Source organism: Labeo rohita, chromosome 6 (genome assembly GCF_022985175.1).
Source record: "Labeo rohita strain BAU-BD-2019 chromosome 6, IGBB_LRoh.1.0, whole genome shotgun sequence".
Lineage (NCBI taxonomy): Eukaryota > Metazoa > Chordata > Actinopteri > Cypriniformes > Cyprinidae > Labeo > Labeo rohita.
In genome coordinates this window covers 20,835,553-20,860,427 of record NC_066874.1, presented here as the reverse complement: position 1 = coordinate 20,860,427, position 24,875 = coordinate 20,835,553, and the positions used below count along the sequence as shown (strand labels likewise).

Below are 24,875 nucleotides of genomic sequence, written 5' to 3'. Positions count from 1 at the left end.
TGCCTTCAAAATTCAAAAATGCCTCTTTAATATACAGGACGATGCCTTCCTACCTCTGCATCCTGCATTTTTCAGACTTAACTGATATTAAAAGCAGGTCATTTTGTTTTGGGATTACAGCATATGCAACTAACTATATTTTAGGTGCATATATAATCCCATTGCTAGTTTCCCCTGATACAGGCACAGGTGAAAATCATTATGAAAGTGGTAGAGATTAAATTTAGCACTCAGGAGAGAGTATTATGTTCTTGTATGACTGATTCAGCCACTGGTAATTGGCTTGTTCACATTAGGAACGCGCTCATCTATTAACCTTGGACTGCTTGTTTGTGTGTGTACTGAACATTATCATATCATCTCTCATTTTTCATTCAAAGTACTTCCTCTATTCTCATTACCATATGACTGCAGTCCTCTACCACACAAAAAGAGACAATATAAGGGAACTGCCAGGCAGAGGAAAGTGAATAAGCTATTTTTAATCATTTGAATACAATTTGCTTATATCAACACTTAACAAAAAAGTGTTCTTAATTCAGAAAATAAAAAATAGGCTATGTTTTCAAAGAAAATGAACTTAGTGCAAAAAAGAACAACAAATGAGCTTGACCTTAAATGTTTGTGGCAGATTATGGGCCTGACAGCAGAGCAAAGGAAGCAACAGTGCAAAGTCCCTCTGCAGCATTTAAAAAGTTGCGAAATGCTCAACTTTATGCAAATAAGAGGCCAAAAAAAGTGATGGCAGGATGGCAGCAGCTTTCAGGTAAAGGAGGTCAGGATATTGGGGTACACATGAAAACACATACACACACACACACACACATTTCAAGAAAAAGAGTACATGTATAAAGTAAAGTTTTTACCTTGTTTTCTGATTCCACATCCTCCACAATCTCACAAGCATTTTCATAGGTTGGGTAGATTTTTGTCCAGCCATTCTTAGTGCAGTTCCTAACTATGAAACCTGCATTAAAATAATGTTGAAGATAACGATCAGAATGCATCACTGTATAGGCTACATCTTGATACATCATTTGGCAAAAAGGAACTTGTAAAACACCAGATAGCTACAGCTGTTCATTACATTCCCTGTGAGTCTGTGACAGATACATCTAGCACTTTTCTGTGTAATTAATCACAAAAAAAATTAAACAGATGTTTCATTTGTTCCAGATTTTATGTCACATTGAAAAATGTTCCATGAAGCTACTGTACAAGTTTAATAACTTCATATTTTAGTTACTAGGATGACACTGTCTCTGCTACAGTAATCAGGTCCTTCTTCCCAGTAACAGAGATTAAGTCTGCTTATACCTTTTTATATTTCATGATATGTAGATATAGTATGTGGATGGAGTGCTCAGATGGATCAAACCAAACAGCTTTATACACTGTTTTTATATGATTTTTCCAGTATGGGGCTTACTATGTCATACATGTCATAATAATGAGACAAAGTACTTGACATACACAGAAAGAATATGTAAAAATGCAAAAGGAATCTGAAATTGTGATCTGAAGAATAAGAAATGTGTTATTTTCTATAAAAGACAAGCTCAAGGTTTTCTTTGAAAAGGAAAAACAACTAACAAAAAGTTGAAACATTGATTAATTAAGCAACGCAACAAGTGGCTGTTTATTAAGTCAGTGAATCATTCACTCAACCGATTTATACAAAAATTCTGATTCATTCAGGAATGAAACAATTACTGTGTTGCTCAGAAAAGCAGTTGCACTGAATTTTCTGTTTTAAGGAGAAGAATACAAAAACTACCTTGCAGGTTTGTTTTAAGTAAAACGACATGCTTCTCAAGTTACTCACTATTGCTTAAAGTGCTCCTATTATGCCTTTTCAAATATAATCTTTCATGTAGTGTGTCATGTAGCTGTATGTGAACAAACTATCTGCAAAGCTGTGAAGCCGACAGTGCATGATAAATGAAGTTATTGTCTATCAAAAAAAAAAAAAAAAAAAAAAAAAAAAAAAAAAGAGTTGACTCACATTTGCTTGAAGGAGTCATCAGGAATTCGAATCTTTTTCTGTTACGGCCATAGGTCAGGAAGTAACACATTTGCATAATGTCCGCCCACGTTCTACGTCGCGAACAACTTGCCCGCCCACAAACAGTAAAATTTCCATGTGGCTTACGTCACATGGAAATTTACATGTACATTATACCGAAGATGCTGTATCCTACGCTGTACTAAAACTGTTTTATATTCACTTCCAAAGGATGAATCTACAAAGATTGTATTTTCTAGCGATCATTCAAATACATAGTTGTGTATGTTATGTTGTGTAACAGCCCTGGTCATGTCTTGCTAACCGGCTAAATCACGCTTCTGTAGTTCTGTTGTTCAGCTGTGGGCCCACTGTAGTCTAAACATTTGCTTGACTGTCTGTCTGTCTCATTAGTTGGAGTAATGATAAAGGATGGCGCACAAAGCGGCTTTCACACCAAATGCGGAAAGCGCTGTGCTATGAAACCCATTCGTTTCAACTGCATCCGCTGCACGAGGACGGCTTGTTTCTGCCTCGACGTAAGACTCTGGCTTGAATAGGTAAGGTAAAATCGATGCCATCTTTTCTATGTATTGACAAGTATCCAGGGCTGTCAATTAGTTATGGCAATGGGCATTTCGTTCTCCGACATGCTATACGCAGTAAACCAATCATAAAGGACTGCGCCATCTGACCAATCACAGCAGTGAGGGCTCACGGAAAGGAGGGGTTTAGAGAGACTGATTCTTCGACCTGCTTCACACGAGTCGTTTACGAATCATTTAGAAATGGGGTAAAATTAAATCTATTTTTGGAGAAAACTAAAGTGTTTTTTGACCTTGCATACATGTAAACCTGTTTTAGGAGACTTATAACACAATATTAGCAACCTTTAAAATGGCATAATAGGAGCACTTTAATATATTGTTATTAAAGATGCAACATCGCCTTCAAGGTTATGCTATTGGTCTTATGCAACCACTTCCCTGAAAAAACAGCACTCTCTTTGACCAAAGCTCTTAAACTCGAATTGGTTTGGGAACACTACAATGTGGTTGTACACAAAAACAAATAGGGTTCAACAGTGTAATGCAAGCAGTAAATCAAAGACCTCTTTCTCTTGTGAACCTTGTGACTGAACATAACAACCTCTGGATTCTAAAGCAACTCAAATCCTAAGACACATGCCGAGAGAGTGGATCATGTGATTCAAAGACACCCCCACCCCCTCTCTTTTTTTATCATCCTTGAGAGGAAATTGTTCATTTGAGCATTGAGCAGCACTGAGAATCCATTATTTTCTTTCTGATTGCTAAATAAACTAGCATGAGGAGTTGGATCTTCCAGACTTTTGATTGGATTATCCAATGGTGTTCTATTAAAACCTGTGACTCAGGGACTCATCAAACTTTGATCAACCTGATAAATCTGATTCTGTTAAATATGTTTGTACAAGTGTGTAATGGCAGTGGTTTGAGGGATAGTTCACCCAACAAAACGAAAATTCTGTTGTTAATTACTATGCTTTATCTCACTTTATCTCCTTGTAATTGGACACTGCACTCACATAATAAATGAATCATGGATGACTTGGCATTTCTACAACTTAAAGGAATAGCCCTGCTGAAAAATCCAGCATTGCTGGTCACCAGCATAAGATATGTTTTGCATGCTGGTTTGCTGGCCCCCAGCATGGGATGCTGGTTGCTGGTTTACTGGATGCCAGCATGGGATGCTGGTTTGCTGGCCCCCAGTATGGGATGCTAGTTGCTGGTTTGCCGGATCCCAGCATGGGATGCTGGTTTGCTGGTCCCCAGACTGGAAAGCAGATATACTGGTGAACCAGCATAAGTTATATTTTGCATGCTGGGACCAGTCTGAAATGCTGGTGTGCTGGTGGACCAGCATTTGTTGTATTTTGGGTGCTGTCATGATCCCAGCAAGACCACAACAAAACTTGTGAGTTAACGACCAAGACAATTTTCCAAATTAATTAATTAATTATTTAAACAAAACAAACAAACAAAAAAAACACGTTAATTATGTTTACACAGTAAAATCCCTAGTGTTAAACAAACACTGCTCAGCTTTTACATGGTCCTGATCTATATAGAGTAAAAGTAACACTGAAGCAGTGTTGTAGTTAGTGAAATAAAGTAGATTCACTCTACAAGTAATGACTGAGCATTAGTGATGATACCTACGATTAACAAGCAGAATCACTGAGAATAAGAGGAACAGCACTAACAAAACACTGCTTGCAGACAGACAACTGGCCTACTGACATTCAACTCTGCAAGACTATGCTGGCGAACCAGCATCACCAGTTCCATTTTGCCTGAGAACAGCATGGATATGCTGGTCCACCAGCTAGGCCAGCACTATACCAGAATAAACCAGCCTGGACCAGCACTATACCAGCACAAACCAGCATAAACTAACACTATACTAGCATAAGCCAGCCTGGACCAGCACTATACCAGCACTAACCATCATAACCCAACTTGTACCATCTTGGAATCCATGTTGGTTTATGGTGGATTTTTCAGCAGAGAGTTCACCCAAAAATAAAATTAATTACACATGTTGTTCCAAACCCATAAGATCGAATTTGTTCATCTTTGGAATACAAATTAAGATATTTTTTGATGAAAGGTACTGTTCAAATAGTCCATGTGATACTTTTAGTGTGTCGAAGACTGACAGGGAAGAGACAATAAAGTTGAATAATTTTGTTTTCTTTGCACACAAAAAGAATTTTCGTAGCTTCATAACATTAAGCTTGAACCACTGTTGTCACATGGACTATTTTAACAATGTCCTTACTACCTTTCTGGGCCTTGAACGTTGTAGTTATGTTGCTCTCTATGCAGGGTCAGAAAGCTCTCAGATTTCATTTAAAATATCTTTATTTGTGTCCTGAAGATGAACGAAGGTCTCACGGGTTTGGAACAACATGTGGGTGAGTAATTAATGACAGAATTTTCATTTTTGATTGTTATTGGCTAGTCTATGTTGCAATATAATACATCAGGCAGGACATTCAAATGCACACCCATCATTCATTCAGATGTATGTAGTAGCAACTTTACACTGCCCCTCAATCTAATGTTAACCTAGAAAAAGGTGCCCTATTCAAGTGTGCAGAGTGTGAAAGTGGAATAGTAGCACACTTTTACTGCATGACAGATGGAGGCGCTGGTGCGGTCACTTGCTCTTAAAATACTCATCATTTTTGGTCATACAGATAAAAGTAATACATCTTTCTAATTTGTAAAGACTACCTTCATTTGTGTGCACTCACAATAACAATGAAACGTTGCACTTTTATAAAATAATGAAAGCATACAGGATGCACTTTCTGCCGTCTCAGTCTGTGTACTCGAGCGTGAAACTTCGAAACTCCGTGTACACTTCCCTTGCAGACATGAAAAATATATCTATAGAGAGTTAAATGTCTACTTTCAAAGAAACTAATTTAAATAGAAAAAAATAGATTATGTAACCTGTATGAAACATGGAGGCGCATCCACTACTACTTAAGCCAAAAACAAAGTGCTAATTTATCAATAAGTTATTAAAATGCAGTCACTTTGCTGTTTTTCCCAGACACTTTCATAATTATTATATCTGCCGGTGCACTTTGGCTTTTTTTGCATGCGCTTGAGCGCTTATTAGGATATAGGCAATTAAAGGCTCATTATTATGATTTAAATGGTTTGTTAATAAACGTGCAACTGATATTTGACTAATGCTTCAATTAGAAAAATCTTTAGTCGAGGGCAGCCCTAGAAACTACACAAGGAAGATCCAAAGGGAAAGGACTAAAGTACACTATGTGTCAAATCTGTCTGGGTTTTTGTTCCTGTTTTTATGTTTTCAGTTCAGGTCTATCTAGTCATGTCTTTCACTTTGGTTTCAGTCATGTGGTGTTTCCTATTTCATGTTTTGACATTTGTTGTTAAGGTCATGCGATTACCCCACAGTCTTTTAGTTTAAGCCATATTTCCTTGTCATGTATTTATGTATGTTAAGCTGTTGGATGTTATTGTTACAGAGATAGCTCACCTGAAAATTTACAAATGTTTTAAAATGTTTAAACATTTAAAAATGTTTAGCTGGAAAAAAAGACAAAGGTATGATGAGGAATGATAGAAAAAACTGCCTAAAAATAAGCTAAAAATAATACTTCTGAATGCATTTGCATGGCATACTTCTTTTGGACTATGGCTTAGTTAACTCTGTAAGGCATGATATCACAGCTAACCTATAACCTTCTGTCTCCTCACCTACACTTATCTTGGCCATTCTGAAGGCCTGCTAAGTGGGTGGTTCAGTGCTAGCTTGCCAATGGGAGTTCTTTCCACCCGCTGTTTCTAGCATTACCATAAAGCGGAGTTCATCATGTACCGCAAGTCTATCTCCCTGAAGCCACAGTGGGGGAAGACAGAGTAGCGAGGACCTGACCGCTGCTGCTTTCTGCACTGGAGATGTCAGGCATCGGCCTAGGGGGAATGAAGAGATGGAACAACCAGCGCTAACAGCCACGGCTATAATGCCTGCTTTAACCTGCTTTGATTTTTAATATTTTTATTATTTCCTTGGCACATTTTCAGCAAGATTTGGACGAGAACGATGTAGATATCTGCAGGTCCATTGTGTACTTACGTATTCATAGAGGTGTGTGGGGGGATGGAAGAACAGCATGATGCAGATAGCAGTTGTGTCATGAGTGTGTTGATTTTTCTTAGCCTCCACAACCTTTCTATTGATTTCTTAAAAGCCCTAGAGCTGATATGCTGGGTTCATGATTTTTAAATGTTTTTCAATGCCGATATGAGTTATGTGTATCTCCTATTTCCTATGGTGTACTAAAAAACAAAACAGGCTATAATTTGTTAGAGTCAAATTTTTGACTACACAAGCAAAGAAATGTTTAGAAACATCATGTTGTAAATCACTAATATAATTTAATTTGAGTAAATCAGAAAATGTACTTACAGTGCTCCTACTATGCCTTTTCAAATTTGACCTTTCATACAGTGTGTCATGTAGCTGTATGTGAACATAAACTATCTGCAAAGTTGTGAAGCCGACAGTGCACAATAAATAAAGTTATAGTCTATCAAAAAAAAAAAGAGTCAGCTCACAATCGCCTGAACGAGTCGTCAGGAATTCGAATCTTATTCTGTTACACCTATACGTCATGAAGTAACACATTTGCATAATGTTTGCATAAGGTAAAATTAAATCTATTTTTGCAGAAAACTTCACTTGGACAACTTTTTTTTTCCTCAATATTTAGATTTTTTAAATTCCAGATTTTCAAATAGTTGTATCTCGGCCAAATATTGTCCAATCCTAACAAACCATACATTAATGGAACACTTATTTATTCAGAGTATATATCAATTTTTAAAAAATGTACCCTTATGACTGGCTTTGTGGTCCAGAGTCACATATGCATCATATTTTCTGTTATGTACAAACAAAAATGAATAAACAAAATAAAATAGAACAATAACTTTAACACTTAATATAACACAACTCAGCACTTAAAATAGTATTCAAACTAAATTGTTTTTGTTATTTGTTTTTAAAAGAAAACTAAATTATGATTTTCCATTAGACAAATATAAAATGCACTTTAAATAAATGTCACGGTTGTTTCATTTTTTTTAGTATGTTCATAACTAAAATAACCCATCCAACATCTAAAATGGTGGTGATTGTGGCACGTCGTACACCAATTTTGTGTTTAGGATGGTAAAACTGCTTGAAATTTGTCATCTTGTGACTAGTTAGGACCTCTGACATGTAACATACAGTAGGTTAAGAATTGTAATCTATAAAATATTCTACCAATTTCATGTAGACAACACTTAAAATATATCATGAGAACAATCTGCTTGCTCACTTGTTAGAAAAACATTTGAGAAATAACTGCAATATTTACTAAACCTGTGAAAACAAATATACTTAGCGTCCCTTAGCAACTATTAACAGAGTTTAATCCAGATATTCAGAGCTCTAGCTATGAATTTACAGAGCACTCATGATGTTTCTCTGTGCGTGTTTGCCTTGTCACATTTATTGCCTTGGGTTGGTGTGTCAGAAAAGACTGTAAAACAGTGTGTTGTCTCCAATCGCTCTGCCTAAATGCACGCAGGAGACCGACATAAGGGTATGATCTGGCATGAAAATGTGCTGTAAAAGATGAATGTGTGTGATTTTTGGCAGTGGCATGATGACAGATTCTATTGTTTATGTGGTCTGCACAGACAAAAAGCTCCTAGACAACCACTGTGAAAATCCACCAACTCACCTAATCCACGTCATTTCATTCAGCCCATAAACTCGGTCTTAAAAATGAGCTTTATTTTTAAAAAAATTGCTGTAGCTTACCATGATTAATGGCGAAGAACTGAGACACTTCGTAACAGGAGACGTTGACAACCTGTCCGACCTCTGCCCTGTACCAGCACCAAAACTCATCCCACTCCGTACGACATCCTGAGATACACAAAAAAAAAAAAGTAATGTACTAATAAACAGGCACATCAAATATTTGTGATAACACAATTATCTTAAATTGTTGTTGTGGGAGATAGATAGATAGATAGAGTCGTGTCAGACTGACAGGAGCAGATGAAAAGCAGATGATGGACATTAAGATGGCAAAGGAAAGTGATGGAGGGCACAGACACACTCGCACATAGAATTGATAAAAAGGTTTAGATAAGCTAGGCATCTCCACTCTTCACGGGTGAGCATCTGTCTAAGGAATATAAGAGAACTGTGAAAACCGAAGCTGGACGAACGAAAAATGTTCTGAGCATAATGAGAGCCACAGGGATCATATTTGGTCATGACTACATAAATATGACTGCCACATCTAAGCAACGAACCTTATTTCCACTGCTCGCAAACCTATATCCTCAGTATATTATACACATGTATACTTCTGTTGTTATTTTTAACTAAAACTGTAGCTATTCATTTTTTCTCCCATTATTTCATTATTTTCTGAAAAGAATGCTGCCTTGGAAATAACTGAAATAAATTAAGTTAACCCCTTCAGACCCTGCATCCACTGAAATGGACATCACATGATTTTTTGTTTTTTTTTAAATTTTATGTTTTTATAATATGAGCAATGCTTGGTCACTGATTGGTCCCTGATCAACCAATCACAATGAAGATATGACTCCTAACTTAGTCTGATTGAACTACAGGCATCAAAAAAGAGAGACATGATAACAAACTAGACAGGAAGGGGAGGAAGTAATAAATTAAGTAAATGGTAGCCTCATAAACTTGCACCTGCTATAAAATTAGGACTATCAAACGATAATACTCAAAGTTATTTTGAAGATCTTTGCAGAACACAGGTTTTTTTTTTTTTTTACATTTAATGTCCATTGCAATGGACATCAGGTCTTGAATGATATCAGCAGGAACCTCATGTATTAGTTGTATAACAGGTTAAGACATTTGTTGAAGCATTTCAAAGGCAAACACAGAGCTAAAAATTCTAATGTTAATGTTTTATGAAAATTAATGAAATTAATATCAATGTTATTTTATTTATGTCTTCAAAGTGACCATAGCCTGTAAATTAATTTTTAATTGGTTTTAGTGAGAAACATCCATAGTGGATGAGATCAGTGAATACACAGCAACGCACACACACACACACACACACACACACCCTCCACGCACACCGATGCCTTGATGCTATAGTGCACACAATCATATAAACATCAATACAATCAGCAAGTACACATAAACCCATTCACATACAAATACATTTATACTCATATTCACCCACTTCAACCAATAAAAGAAACAAAAGTTTTTTTTGAGACTTCATAACATTTTACCTTTTTTTTTCCACATTCTTACTGCATTGTTCATTCTTACAGTATGTGTTCTTTGCAAAATCTCAAACACTAGTTCAACTATAGTGCATAAACTCTACTTAATCTGTATGGCTAAAATAGGAGAATTTTTATTTTTCTTCAGTCCTGACGTCCATTCTAGTGGACATGAGAAAAATCTAACAAAAAATGACTTGTTTATATGTTGGACATTTATTTATATGTTGGGGAAAAGCAAATATCAAGTGGATAATTTTTTTTGTTCAGAGAAAAAAAAAGAAATCAGGTCTGAAACGGTTAAATTACTAAAATCAATAAAACTTAAACTGAAATAAAAATAAATGAGCTAAATAGAAATTTTAGTTAACCCAAATTTATTGGCTTAATTAAAACTTTTAAGCAAACTACATTTTTAAAAAAACTAAAATAAAAATGGGGAAATATATTACTTTTAAAAGAGTAATACATTCTAATATTTACTGAAATAGGCCTAACGACAGACTTAAGTTTACTGAAAAACAGAATCATCCTCACTGAAAAACTGTTCATCACTTCTAGCAGTTCCACAATATATAAATTCCACAGTATATAAAAATTCCTGACAGAACCGAAGCCTGCTTCAGATTTTCAAAGCATTCTGGGAGTGTGTACGTTTGGTGGGTCCGAAATTTCTTTACGGCAGCTACAAATTGCAAACACGCGCAATACACAATACAGTTGCTTTTAAAGTTATAGCTCACCCAAAAACAAAAATTCTGTCATTAATTACGCAGCCTCTTACAGCCCAAACCTGTAAGACCAGGGGTGCTCAATCCTGCTCCTGGAGATCTACCTTCCTGCAGAGTTCAGCTCCAACCCTGATCGAATACACCTGAACCAACTAATTAGGATCTGAAGGAGCACTTGATAATTACAGACAGGTGTGTTTGGTCAGGGTTTGAACTAAACTCTGCAGGAAGGTAGATCTCCAGGAGCAGGATTGAGCACCCCTGTGTAAGACCTTCATCTTCAGAACACAAATTAAGATTTTTTTTTTCTGCACAGACAACAATGCAACTGACACACTCAAGGCCCAGAAAGGTAGACACGGAAAAGAAGAACTGCTCAATAAAGTTATTTTTTGTGTTTTCTTTGTGCACAAAAGTATTCTTGCAGCTTCATAACATCACATAGTTGTATTGCTGTCAATGCAGAATGCTCAGATTTAATCAAAAATATCAATTTGTGTTCCGAAGATGAATGTCTTACAGGTTTGGAACAACATGAGGCTGAGTAATTAATGACAGAATTTTCATTTTTGGGTTTGGAACAAAAGTCCAATTTCAGCTCAACTTTTCTATTTTACTTACTTGCCTTTCACTTTACCATATTCTCACTTTATGCACATAACGATAATAATAATAAGTCAATTTATTCATTGCTCACATACTGTACAAGAAGAGCAGCCTTTGCAGTAATGGAGAAACATTTGAAAGAGATAAGACTGAACATCATAAGAAGAGCTGGGAAGTATATGAGAATTAGTGTGAAACTCTCTGGCACACACAGACATTTATGGAAGCTTGGACTCTTCCCCACAGGAATGAAAAAGCCTTTGAAGGCCTGATGCCACCTCATTAATGTAAGTATTATCAAAGCATACTGGGAAAAAAGGCTATGCATTTATTTTTTATGGCCAGGTCATCTGACTGCCTGTGTTGTCTCTAACAAGACAAACAGAATTTTATCAAATACAATTCATGAAATGTGAACATTTTACTTAGTCCTTGAAATCACATTAAAGCGCAATAATGATTAAGTATTTGAAGATCTTTTCAAAAGCACCTCTTTAATTTAGATTCTATCTATACTGTATATCTACAGCTCTAACAGGTACAGATTGGATACATTAATGACATCAACAGAACTGAATCAATCTTAGTCGTGTAGCAGAACTGCGAATCAACATAATCTTACCTATAATTCAACCTAATACACTGAACTCAGTGACTGATAATGGCATTGAGCTCTCAGTAGTTCATATCACTGAAATACGGCTAAATGGCTTCGACTTCTCAGTGTATTCATTCAGTGCATTGACACAGACTCTAAGTAAAAACTTATTGCATTATACTAAAAGCATGTTTTATAACCGCATTTGTCTTTAGGGACTCCCTATTTTATTATAAATAACCTGTTATTTTATTATGAATATATACCAACGTGTACCAAACATCTAACATCAACATCACAACACCCTAAAACAACAAATGACATTAAAATATTATAATAATTCTAGTCTAGTGTTTGCTACCAGTTGGAGATGGGTATTGCAATTACACTTTTATTGTTATGATCATTTTGAAATTAGTATAAATTAGTATTAAAAAAACAGAAAGGATTCCCAATTGCTTTTAGGAGCTTGACAGAATGATATTAGCAATGAACATTTCATTGCCTTTTACATACTTCCAAATCAGACTATTATTCAAATAAATCAAAGAGAAGCATGAGATATTTGGAGAAATACATAATAGTAGATCACTGAACCCATCGCTAGCACAAAAAGTAATGATTTTTGGTATTCGATAACTTATGGATCATATTTTCACCACATAGACAATGATCCCTCTGACAGTGATAATGAAAAAAGGGGGAGCGGCAAGAGATGCATTGTGCGGCGTGCAAGTTAAAGATGTAAGCTATGCAATCTTTTGGTGCTGGATGAATAGAATCTAATTGTAAATTAATAGAGAGGCTCTTATATGACTTCCTGTAGATCTTGACATGCTATAAATAGTAGAACTGTGATAATTAGTGATTTTTTTTATTGCTTAATCTTAGGGGTCAACTGATTATCAGTGCAGATATTAAGCATTTTTATGGTTATTGGTATCGTTCATTTTCAAAACGATTTGCCAATTAAATAACTTAAAAGCATTTACCAAAAGTTTTTTGTCAAAGCCCTTTTTGCTCTTAATTTTGCTGTTAATTTTTACCACAGACATATATCAGTTCAAAATATTGGTTAATGGTCTACTTGATCTGTAATAATCAGCATCGGCACTGAAAAACACATCAATCAACAATATATATATACTTTTTAACCACAAATGCTTGTCTTGTCTAGCTCTGCGATGCACATGGTACTCTGATTCAGTACAGTTAGGGTAGGTTGAAAATCTCCCATCTCATTTTTTCCTCCAACTTCAAAAATGTCCTACATCACTGTTTTACCATTTTTGTAAAGGGCACTTGACCTTCTTTGCACGTTTACTTTTTTCCTTTTCTTTTACTTTTTCCTCTCTTAACAGGTTCTCTCTCAATCAGTTTCTCAACATTTTCATGGTTTAACCAACTAGTTATTTTTATTATTCCTATTATTCTTTTAATAGACAGTAATTACATGCAAGGGAACATGTTGTATTGAACGCCCACCTGATTGGCTGACCGTTAAGAAGTGGCTACTGTGTCCTGCCCTGCCTTTTTCCTCTCTAACTTGGTGTCAAGCCCACGCCGCTCTGTAATACATCAAAAGAGGCACATGGCGCCTGCCCTCCTCCCCTCCGTAAGATCAGTGTTAATTAAAGTCTATGTGGAGCAACAAGCTGAGATACGTGGGTTTCAATTAAGAGCTCAGGGGCAGCACTTCCACCTGCACCGATTCTGATATACTGACTTCTAAAAAGCTCTCCGTATGTCTGAACCACACTCGCCAATGCTCTACAAACTCAGTCAAGATGGAAACAAAAAACCATACCGGCATGTCAGCCCAGGGAGGTCTAATACCTGGAGAAAGCTCTTCGTTAGCATTCTCATTTATCTCAGTCCAGGCACAGTTCTCCAGCTAGCTTGCTTTGAGGCAATCACCTGAGGCATAAATGTGATAAATTACTCTAAAGCTGAAGGAAATTATGTCATGACAACGCTAATTGGCTGATGAAACGGCAAAGAATGCACAGTCTGGCAGGAGACAGGGAAAATATCCAAAAAGTCAATTTTACACTTTTAAGAGTCCTCATTTCTCCCAGCCTGGCACATAAGGCTCGATTAGTTCCGGGTTTAATGAAGGCCCACCTTCTGAAAAACTAAATGTCTTGTGATTGGTTAGCTGTCCCACTGCGTTGCGATTGGAGAACAGCTTAGACGGTGTTTCAGTACTGCCACGCCCCTTGTCAAAGAAGCGAGTTCTGCGTACAACTGTTAGTGCAAGCTAGATTAAAGTGATTCTTACGTTTTAAATATGGATATTTTTCATACCAAAACGCATTGATTCACTACAGGAGGCCTTTATTAATCTACCGGAGCTGTGTGAGGCACTTTTTATTATGGATGGATGCATATTATTGGACTTGTTTTGGACTGCTGAGGAGAAACACTGTCTATGCCATTCTAAAGCTTGGGAGTGCCAGGATAAATTTTAATATAACTCCGATTGCATGCATCTGAAAGAAGGAAGTCATATACACCTAGGATGCATGTAGGGTGAGTAAATAATACGCTACAGTAGTGTTGGGTCCTATCGTCAGTCTGCGAGATCGCCAATGCATGATATTATCGTGCTAATGTATTTAATTATTTACATACTTAGTTTCATTACACAAAAACAGCTCCAGCATAAGGCTAAAAGCAGCCTAACATTATTAAAGAACACCATCACTGATCAGCCTAGCCTATTCTAGTGCAAGTTTATGCATTTTAAAAAACACTCACGTTATAAGTGAAGCTATCTACACTGTATGATGAGTAAATCTCTTACCACACACTGCACACGTCTGCGGTGCGTTACAGCTCTGAAGCGGGCACTCTAGTCAATGCTTGTGTTTATACCCGCCGCGGTTCTCTGCGCTGCATCACTAAAGTTAGGCTAATCCCCCACCTCGTCACTACGCTCCCTCCAACAATTTGAATTTCCATGGGCGGGATTTCATTAATGATATTCTAATGGACCGCGTTGTGACATCATTGCATGCGGAAAACAAACGTTGTAGTCCAAAGGAGACGTTCATTGTAGTTCTTTAAATTTAAAGTTTTTAAAAACAAAATATCTCCTAGGACTTTGAGATTTGTAACTTTGTAGATCATTTTTATGCCCAAAGATACACATCACACACTGACTAAAGTTCAAAAAGTGAAAAAGCATAGTAGCACCCCTTTAAATAATTAAATCATTTACTTAATTGGAATATACTGATATGATGACTGGCCATCAATGAAAAATACATTTTAGAGAAATTAATATATAAACAAAAACAACATTTTGTATAAGTTGTATAGGTACTTTTTTCCTGTGATGGCAAAGCCATTACTCTAGTCTTCAGTTTTACATAATCATTCTAATATGCTGATTTGGTGCTATTATCAGTTATCAGTTATTATAAGGGGTGTAAATAGCAACCTTATGTCATTTCATTTACTTCAAACTTAATTCAGCTTATTGACTGTCTATTATTTTAAGAAACTTGTTTCTACATTTTTAAATGATGTTTGCTCCACTAACTTAAATTAAGAAATCAAACTGTCTCATCAAAATTCGTCATGCCCACAGAGGCTGCTTTCTTATTTGTACACTTTTATTTGCTGGTATGAGGCAGCGCTTGAGTCACCTCTTACTCTGCCAAATAGAGTCTCTTGAGAAACTGGAATATACGCAGTTGAGATTTTTGAAATATCAATTTTGCTGCATTACAAAGACAGATCCTCTTTATGGACAGTTTGTGGTTGTGCGGAAAGACATTCCTTATGTAGGAGCATCGATTTTCAGTGTAATTCATAATCCTTGTACGAGTTTAAACTCCCCTAAATATAGTTTAAATGTCAACAGTGACTAATGATAATGAAATTTTGCTCGAGGTCTACACAATTACACAAAGCATACAAATACAACATGCAACTAATATGAGGAGTTACAGGATTTAGTCCAATAAGTTAGTGTCATTCTCAAATCCTTTGAGAGTTTAAAGGCACCTAATTTGAAAAGATTTGAATTTACATATAAAAGAAGGCGGTGTCCCATCTGTTTACAGTGTGTATATTCAATAAACAAATCTGAATATTAAACAGCAATGAATATTCATGTGCTTCAGCTTTGCTGCTGCAATGATGTGTGTTTAAGTGTTGAGAGCATTTGGGTGTCCAAACCTGTCTATAGAAATAATTGCATTAGCTTACTAAAGGTGGTACAGAGGTCACAATTGACTTTATGGAAATCAGTATACTACTCTGGGGAATTCTTCAAGAGTTCATATGGAACAACTCATATGTAAACAAAGTAGTGAAAAGGCCTTAGATCAGAAATAGAATACATATTCTGTGTCAGTTTTGCTCAACAATGGGAAGTACAATGAATCGAGAGGTAAATTTAATACAGGGTTTTAGATGGTTATTTTTTATACAAAGATCCTGCCTTTCAAGGTCCTCCAATTAGAAACAATTATTTCTTCTAAGTAAATTTTAGGGAAAAATTTAAAAGTGTTGTCAAATGTGAACTGAAAATCCAAACATTTGGAGAACTTTGTTGAGAATATTACTTTAAAAAATGAATTTTGTTTTATTTCTGACTTTCTACCTACCTTTTCTACCTACCTACCTTCCTACTATCTTTCTACCTACCTTTTCTACCTACTTACCTATTTATTTATACTGTTGTTTGTCTACCTACCCTTTCTACCTACTTACCTATTTGTTTGCCTAACATTTTTTATTTCATTGATTTTTATATGTCTAACATTATATTTTATTTCTGTTTTACTACAAAGACCATTAAACTAAAGTTAACCTTTGTGAAAATTATTACAGTTTAAAATAATAGTTCTTTTTTCAGGAATCTTTGATGATTAAACAGTTAAAAAGAACAGCATTTATTCAAATTTATTCAGAAATCTTTTCTAACAATTCTAAGTCTCTGCCATCACTTTTGATCAATGTAACACATCCTTGATGAATAAAAGTATTAATTTCTTAAAAAAAAAAATTGAAGTTTATATTGGTACAAAATATATATATTTTTTATTTTAAATAAAAGCTTTTATAATGTATATTTTTTTACTTTTTAATTATTAAAGAATCATGAAAAATTATTACAAAATATTTCAACAAAATATTAAGCATCACAACTGTTTTCAACACTGATAATAAATCAGCATATCAGAATGAGTTCTGAAGCATCATGAAGACTGGAGTAATGATACTTAAAAATGAGCTTTGCATTACAGAAATAAATTAAATTTTTAAATATATTTGCATAGAAAACAGTTGTTTTACATCTAAATAATATTGCACAAAATTACCGTTTTTTCTGGATGTTTAATCAAATAATTCCAGCCTTGATGAGCCTAAAATCTTCTTCTTCTTTCTTTTTTTTTTTTATTAAAAACAACAACAACAACAACAACAACATAAATGTATGTTTCTCCATAAAGTGCTTTACAATTAATTTACAAAGTTGTCTAGGCTGTTATGAAAAGACAAAAAAATCAATATCCCTGAAAAACTGTTAACCTCTGTCTACAAATATTACATTTAATGCATCTTAAAACTTTAGTGCACAGAACCATGTCTAAAATATGATTCATTATCCTTTGATCGCTGACAATGAAAGCACAATGCAAAGAGTTGTATTGATCCTTTCTACTGGTCCTCACCCTTCATCAGCAGCCAGAATTGAACCGCTTCTGTTTGAATAACTGCCTTTAATCTCGTAAATCTCTACACATGATTGCATCCTTTAATTACCTAGCCCAACCTGGCCTATATAGGAAAATGTAATGCTTAAAACCCGCAAGCCTAGTTTTCAGCTCACCAGTCAATCAGAAACACTCTCAGTCTAAGAAGAGTATCTTGAAAAATCATATTCATCTTGAAAAATGTCCTATTACCAATCAGCAAATGAGTAGACATTAAAGACATAAAGAGATGTAAAGTAGCAAGGATTATAATAGTTCAGATGAGCTCACCAGTGATGTTGCTGTTGCTGGCCTCTTGTCTTTGAGTGTGAATGCATTGCTCTTCAGCTTTCATATGATCAGCCACCACAGCACATGCTGGATGAATTGTTTCCACCTGATGATGATTAAAAAAAAAAAAAAAAAAAAGTGTGAGGCAAATGAAAGTACAAAATTCAGCACGTAGTAAGAATCTGCATAAACATGCTGAGTCCATTAGAGAAAGCTGGTTAGAAAGCAATTTCAGTCACTTGCCATTAAGTCAAATTGAAAAATGAAGAAAAAAAATCAAGAAAAATGTTAACATTTCAAATATTACTTGCTAACACCTTGAACATTCATTTAACTCCATCTGTGTTCCACAGAAGAAAGATCACATGGTTTTTAAAAAGACAAAAGGGTGTGAATAGTTATCTTGGGGGTTAACAGATTCAAAATGTCCTGTATTTCCATATAAAGGATCTAAATATTTATCCGACTGAAACTTCTCGTCAATAAACCCCAGCCTCACAACAAAATTAGTCTGTAAAATCTCATTATCTGTGAATCAGCCATTGAACCAATTTAAGCCTCTCTTGCCATCATTTACTATAATTAAATGTATTAGAGAAATAAAGAGACAATGAACGTATAACAAAATGTGTGGCATGCTGTCTCATCGACAACATAAAAAGGAAAAGTTGCTTCTGTTTCACCTCTTAGCTGCATAAAAAGACCTGTAATGGCCGCCCACTTATTCCTGAGAGGAATGAGAGAGTCAGAGGTGGGTGAATGCTAATGATCCGATTAAGCCTGAGGTTATGGTGGAACGAGCAGTAGAAACAGATTCAGAAGTTCCTGAAACAGACCTGCGTGTCTCCAAAGGAAAACAAAGATGGTGAATCATAACAATACTAGAAAAAAAGTGAATTGTTGTATTTATTCTAGAGGGACGCCTTGGGGGTCCGTGTGCCATATTAATCGTCCTCTACGCGTAAATCAAATCAATAGTATGACGTCAGCATGGAAGTCAAGCATAAACGTTCCAGCTATGTTGACTATTATTCATTTATTGGTGAAGGTCATGTTTACGTCCTCTTCACTGAGCTAATAGTCAGAAATGAATGTTATCGGAACACACGTTGATGCAATGAACGCTAGTGTGAATGTTTTTATGGCTGTTTGTGTTTAGGAAAGTCTGCGTGTTTGCTTGTCTATTTGCCTATGCGTGCTTGTTAGTGCTTGTGTTCTCTCCAAATTCAAAACCAGAACAGATGGTTGCACTGTTGGTTTCTGTGACCTCTGTCGACTGCTGGCAGGTGAGATAAGAGAGGACAGGATGCGGATGAGTTAGGGATGTTTTCTCAGGGTTAGATGCAGTGCACTTGTACAACAAAATTAAACACTGTGTCATAAATATGTCTCACACATCTCAAGCTGAAAATGAATCTTCAGGGCGGACAACTGATTTTAAATATCAAACATGAAAAACCCATATTATAAACCAGACAAACATTAAAGGGAACCCCAGGCATTAATACTTGGCTTAAGGTACATCTTACTGAAACATGTAGTAGAAAACCCATGAAAGATTTATATTATTTAAAAAACCCACAGTTTTATACATATTTTGGACTACCATTATTTTGATGGTGTCAAATGGTTGCACCTGATGCTACCTGTTGCTATTTTTACCGCAACACAACACGGAAAATAAAATACTGATACGATGACCACAACTACTGAAAGTGCATAAAGGTGGCGAATCTGGCGATGGATATAAGCGTAGGCACAGGCTACAATCGATTTTTCCCCACAAGGACACTAAATGCCACAGGATATCGAATGAATAGCAACAGGTAGCATCAGTAGCACAGCGAGTGCAATCGTTTGATGTCACTGAAATAATGGTACCCCCTTTCCATATCCAAAACATGTATAAAACAATGTGGACTTTTTAAATAACGTAACTCTTTCATGGGTTTTCTATTTGATATTTCAGTAAAAGACATCATATACATTGTATTAAGCTAAGCCTAATTCCCGGGGTTCCCTTTAATAATTCATAAAATAACAGGGTGCTGTTAATCCACTATATTTTAAAGAAAGTTATTGGTTGACAATTTAATGGATCCATATCTGTGCACCACCAAAACACTGCAATGATAATATTACCAATTTTATAGGTTTTTCAGCCTCTAACCTATGCATAAAATACAAAAATATACAACTTTGATTAATGTACATTGTCATAATAAATAATTCAATAATGATTAAAAAAAATCAGAGTAAAAGCAATCCATTCCACTCCTGCAACATAAAAGTCATTAGAAGGTACACTTAAAATAGGCTTACACTTTTATGGACACTTTTTTACATTATTAACATCAAGCCTTGTGGCAATTTTTGAGTGTGAATGAGATTTGAACATTATGTCAGAAAGAAACCATTTTCAAAAAATACTGACTTATACAAAGCTTTCATATGGATTTGTAATTCTTGGAATGCAGTACGGACACATTAGTATGGACTTATTTTTAGATTCTTTTGCATTTCATGAATGACATAACACAGGGTTTCAACCAACATGAGGGTGAGTAAATGATAAACCCCAAAAGTTTTTTTCCTTGGCTAATGATAAACCCCCCAAAAAAGTTTATCCATGGGTAAATAAATAGATTACTCCGAAATGAGCTGAATATTTGGCACATATTTGGTAGTAGATGATAAAAATAGCTAGGTTGAAACGTACTGGGGTGCATTTCCTAAAAGCATTGTTAGTTAACTGTAGTTGCAATTTCCAATAAACTCTGTTGGTAATGACTGAACTTGCGACCATAGTTTATTTTGAGAACCACACCCCTGGTGTGATATAAACCAGAAAATGATTCTGATTGTACACAATTTTTATTATTATTTTCTTACATTTTCATTCTATAAAAATATAATTTTCATTAAAAAAAAAAGAGTACTTGGTAAGACTGGATCTTTTGTAGTCAAGGAGTAAGATACAGGTTTGCACAGAAACACATCATAATGGCACAACTACAGAGGCATGCAAAAGTTTGGGAACCCCTTGCAGAAGCTTTGAAAATGTGAATAATTTTAACAAAATAAGAGAGATCATGCAAAATGCATGTTATTTTTTATTTTGTACTGTCCTGAGTAAGATATTTTACATAAAAGATGTTTACATATAGTCCACAAGACAAAAAAAAAATAATTAAAATAACCCCCTTCAAAAGTTTGGGAACTCTTGGTTCTTAATACTGTGTGTGGTTTCTGTATGATTTTGAGATCCATCTTTTCACACTGAGGACAATTGAGGGACTCAAACACCACTAGGTTCAAACATTCACTGATCCTCCAGAAGGAAACACAATGCATTAAGAGCCGGGGGGTGAAAACTTTTGAACAGATTTCCAAATTTTCTTATTTGTTTCTTATTTTTTTTTAGTACTGCCCTTCAGAAGCAACATATGACAAATAAGTACAATTTACCTTGATCTCCAAATTCAAAATCTTAATGCATTGTGTTTGCTTCTGGAGCATCAGTGAATGTTTGAACCTTGTTTAATAGTTGTGTTTGTACTACAGTACTAAATAAAAAAATAACATGCATTTTGTATGATCTCTCTTATTTTGTTAAAATTATCCACATTTTCACAGATTCTGCAAGGGGTCTCCAAATTTTTGCATGCCACTGTATTTAGCAAATTCTCTTCTAAAACTTATTTTAAAATGAGACTGCTTGTATAAATTTGCAGTTAAGCATTGGTCTGAAAAACAAATACACATCTTCAAGTTTGCATTTGTGTGTCTATAAAGTGTGAATATTCAAAAGATTCATGGAGATTTACAGGGAAAATTTGGCAAGACAAACTGCTGGGTTTATTTAAAAATGTTACGCAGCTGAATGCATAATAACCTATTTTCTTACTTACGTTACATGTAATCAGCCGATTAAACCCAACCAGATACTACAAATCTCCCCAGCATTTCCTCAAGCCAAGGCCAAGGCTCAGCTTGGATATATAGAAACTGTGAGGAGAATAGTGACGAGGAAAGACCTTGATGCGTCACACCAACAAATTCCATCTGAGCCACAAAAAGCAGAGTCGCACTCAGAATCCCCAGGATGGGTGAAAGATAAGAGAAGTGCAGAGAAAAAAACAAACCAGTTGTATCCTGCCAGCACTGGTGACATACCTAGGCAATAAAGCACTTGGTTTCAATTAAACTATCCACAGGATTTGACTGCTCCCATGTGCCACTTAAGGTCCCCAAAAGGTCAAGTCTCCTATCTCAGCAAAACTAATTACGGCACATCTGCTGATAAAGGGTGTTCAAGGCCACTTCCATATGGTCTCCCCACATTTTTTTCACTATAAAATGTATCATTGGCCCAAAAATGATACAGCAGTGTATGAAAAATCCCTTTATGGCCACATATCTAAATATCTCAAACAGATAAGTAAATAGACACCTGTTGTTCTGAATCTCTCTAACCTCTGCAATGCAACATCTGAAATGCTCTGGCGACCGGAACAGAAAAGTTAAACATGTTGAAAGGACAAATAAAGAAGAAAAATAACTGACTGATAAGGATCCTGTTATTAGTCAGATAGCATCCAGTGGCCCTGAGGACGAGGCGCATGAACACATGGAATCATTATTATAGGAAATTACCCTCCATTCAGGAAAGGAAAGCTGTATCATTAGAGGGAGTACCAAACAACAACTACATTTAATTACAACATTGATTTGTAATCTTCTTGTGGAGCCTGTGCTCCTCAGAAATTAAAATGATGATGATCCACCTTTACATTCGCTTAACAAAAAGGTTTGGTAAACCTGGATAGTGTTGTTTTGGAGGCCAGTTAGTCACATTAATTGCACGCTTAATTTTCACTACAGGAAGCTAATTTTGCCACTCCGGTTAAAACATGACAGTGTTCCTGTACTGGAAATGATCATCAAAACATCATTAAAAGGAGGCCGGGATCTCAGGTCAGTACCGCTAATCAAATCAACATCTGTGGCACATCAGCACATTAAATATAGCACTGGACTGATCCCTAGAGGATACAGTGGCAATCAAACAGCACGGAATATACTTCATTTACATCAGTAGCGCAGTATGATGCCTGCATTTTTTGTGGGTATCTATTTATATTTATTCTCTCTCAAAAACATCTCACCTAAAACTGGAGGCAGTGCAACGAACACATTTAACTTCCACAATGTGCCACTCAAACAGGATGCACTATACATTTTCTAAGTCGGTGGCGCAGTGCGATGCCTTTTAAAATAAATATGTAAATCTCTCTTAAGAAAACCTCACCTGAATCTGGAGGAAAATATTAATACACTGATGTCAGGGACATTATAAAACACTTTTAACTTGTGTGATATGTCATTCAAAGAGAATACACCATACTTTGTCTACATCAGTGGTTGCAGCACCATGCTTTCTAAAATAAATATGCAAATATCTCTCAAAGAAATCTTACTTGATTCTGGAAGCAAATGCTAATATTTACCATTAAATACTTTAGGAAGTCAATATATTCCTTTGGTTTGTCATGCTACACCCAATTTAAAACAGTATTTGTTAATTTATGTATGCAGCACTATGATTACATATTCTTATGATTTCATATTCATTATAGATATTTGTACTTTTAAAAATGAATTTGTTACACAAATAGTGAATAGAAATAGTGATAATGCTGCCTACTTATATTGTAACAATACACCCTATACATGAATAATTGAACCCACAATAAGGTTAATTAAAAAAAAAAATATATATATATATATATAGTATATGTTATACAACTAGCCTAAAATTTTTATGTCAGGGACATAATAAAACACTTTCAATGTCTATCCTACACCCCTCATCAGAAACCACTAGCTACAATGCATATGATCAAATTGCAAAGACTTAAATAATTTAAATCAAAATAATGAAACTAAACACAGAAAAAAACACGATTTTGTTACTACAACAATAACATCAAAAACAACTAAAAATAAAAGCATGTATACATGAACGTTTATAAAAGCATTTAACTGTACGCAGTGTTTTAATAAAATATTACAATACTTTCTATAAATGTTAAAAGCAAAGGATCTCACATAGATAACTTACTGCTTTCCAGGTGCTCTGGTGAATCCCCAAACTCAGTAAAACGGTGACCAGTCTTACAGGTGACCAAGTTCTGAAGAGAAACATAATTAAGACCCCGGTATAACAGGAAAGAATGAAGTTTGTTAGTGTCTAACCAAATAACGCAGGAGGTTCTGTTAGATCTCTGGATGTTTTCCAGAAGTCTCGATGTCTCCAACCATACTGCTCGCTGCCGTTCGGCACAAATGCTCAGTCCTACATAATGTCTTGTGAAGCTCGTAATATTTGTAATTGAATCACGTGTCTCTTCCTCATAACAGACCGTAAACAACCTGTCGCTGTGAGTTTCCAGCACACACTGGGCAGGAGAGTGGCGCGCGTGGAGAAAAGAAGGCACGGTGCGCCTCCCCTTTACGCACAAAATGCCGGTGACTTCACTCATTAGATAAACTCTGATTTCCAGTCACTCCACTGTGAAAACTGTTCGAGGGAAAACAAACAAAACAGCCAAACCGGTCGCGAGAGAATGGGGAGCCAAGCGTAGAGGCTTACAGTTAAATTCACGAACTCCTGAAGTAAACTGACTATTATTGTTTATGTTATTAAATATAATTAATTTTGCAATTTACTAATGATTTTCCAGCTCATACCCACCTATCATTTAGGCTGTTGATGCTAAACATTTTAAGTGATTAGCCTACATCTCTGAAATAAACGTTAACTATTTGTTTTGAGGATTTATGACTACATAAACGGTGGAGAAACAATCAACAGTCACCCATTTCTTAATACTTAAATCTGTCAATCATTTCTCCTTACCATCGTATGTATATATATATATATATATATATGTATGTATGTATATAATTCTTCGACGCAGGAGTAAGCCTATGGGCGAGACTTCCGGTTCATTAGCCGCTATAGGGATATAAGAGAAGACTAACGTGCAGTAA

General features: G+C 35.5%; 1 protein-coding gene across 2 annotated transcripts in view; it reads right to left on the bottom strand.

Annotated features, from left to right (window-relative positions):
* Positions 1–24,268, bottom strand: part of ghrhrb (growth hormone releasing hormone receptor b) — a 33,708-nt gene extending 9,440 nt beyond the window's left edge. Inside the window, exons 1-5 of one of the 2 annotated variants that reach the window (XM_051112009.1) lie at positions 24,078–24,268; positions 23,944–24,013; positions 17,820–17,925; positions 8,411–8,518; positions 867–967 (exon numbers count right to left, since the gene is read on the bottom strand). In XM_051112009.1, coding sequence (XP_050967966.1) covers positions 867–967; positions 8,411–8,518; positions 17,820–17,883 — 273 coding nt within the window. In that variant the 5' untranslated portion in view covers positions 17,884–17,925; positions 23,944–24,013; positions 24,078–24,268. Of the gene's footprint in view, positions 1–866; positions 968–8,410; positions 8,519–17,819; positions 17,926–23,943 lie in introns of both variants that reach the window. The other variant, XM_051112008.1, reaches the window with a different exon arrangement.
* Positions 24,269–24,875: the final 607 nt, after the last annotated feature.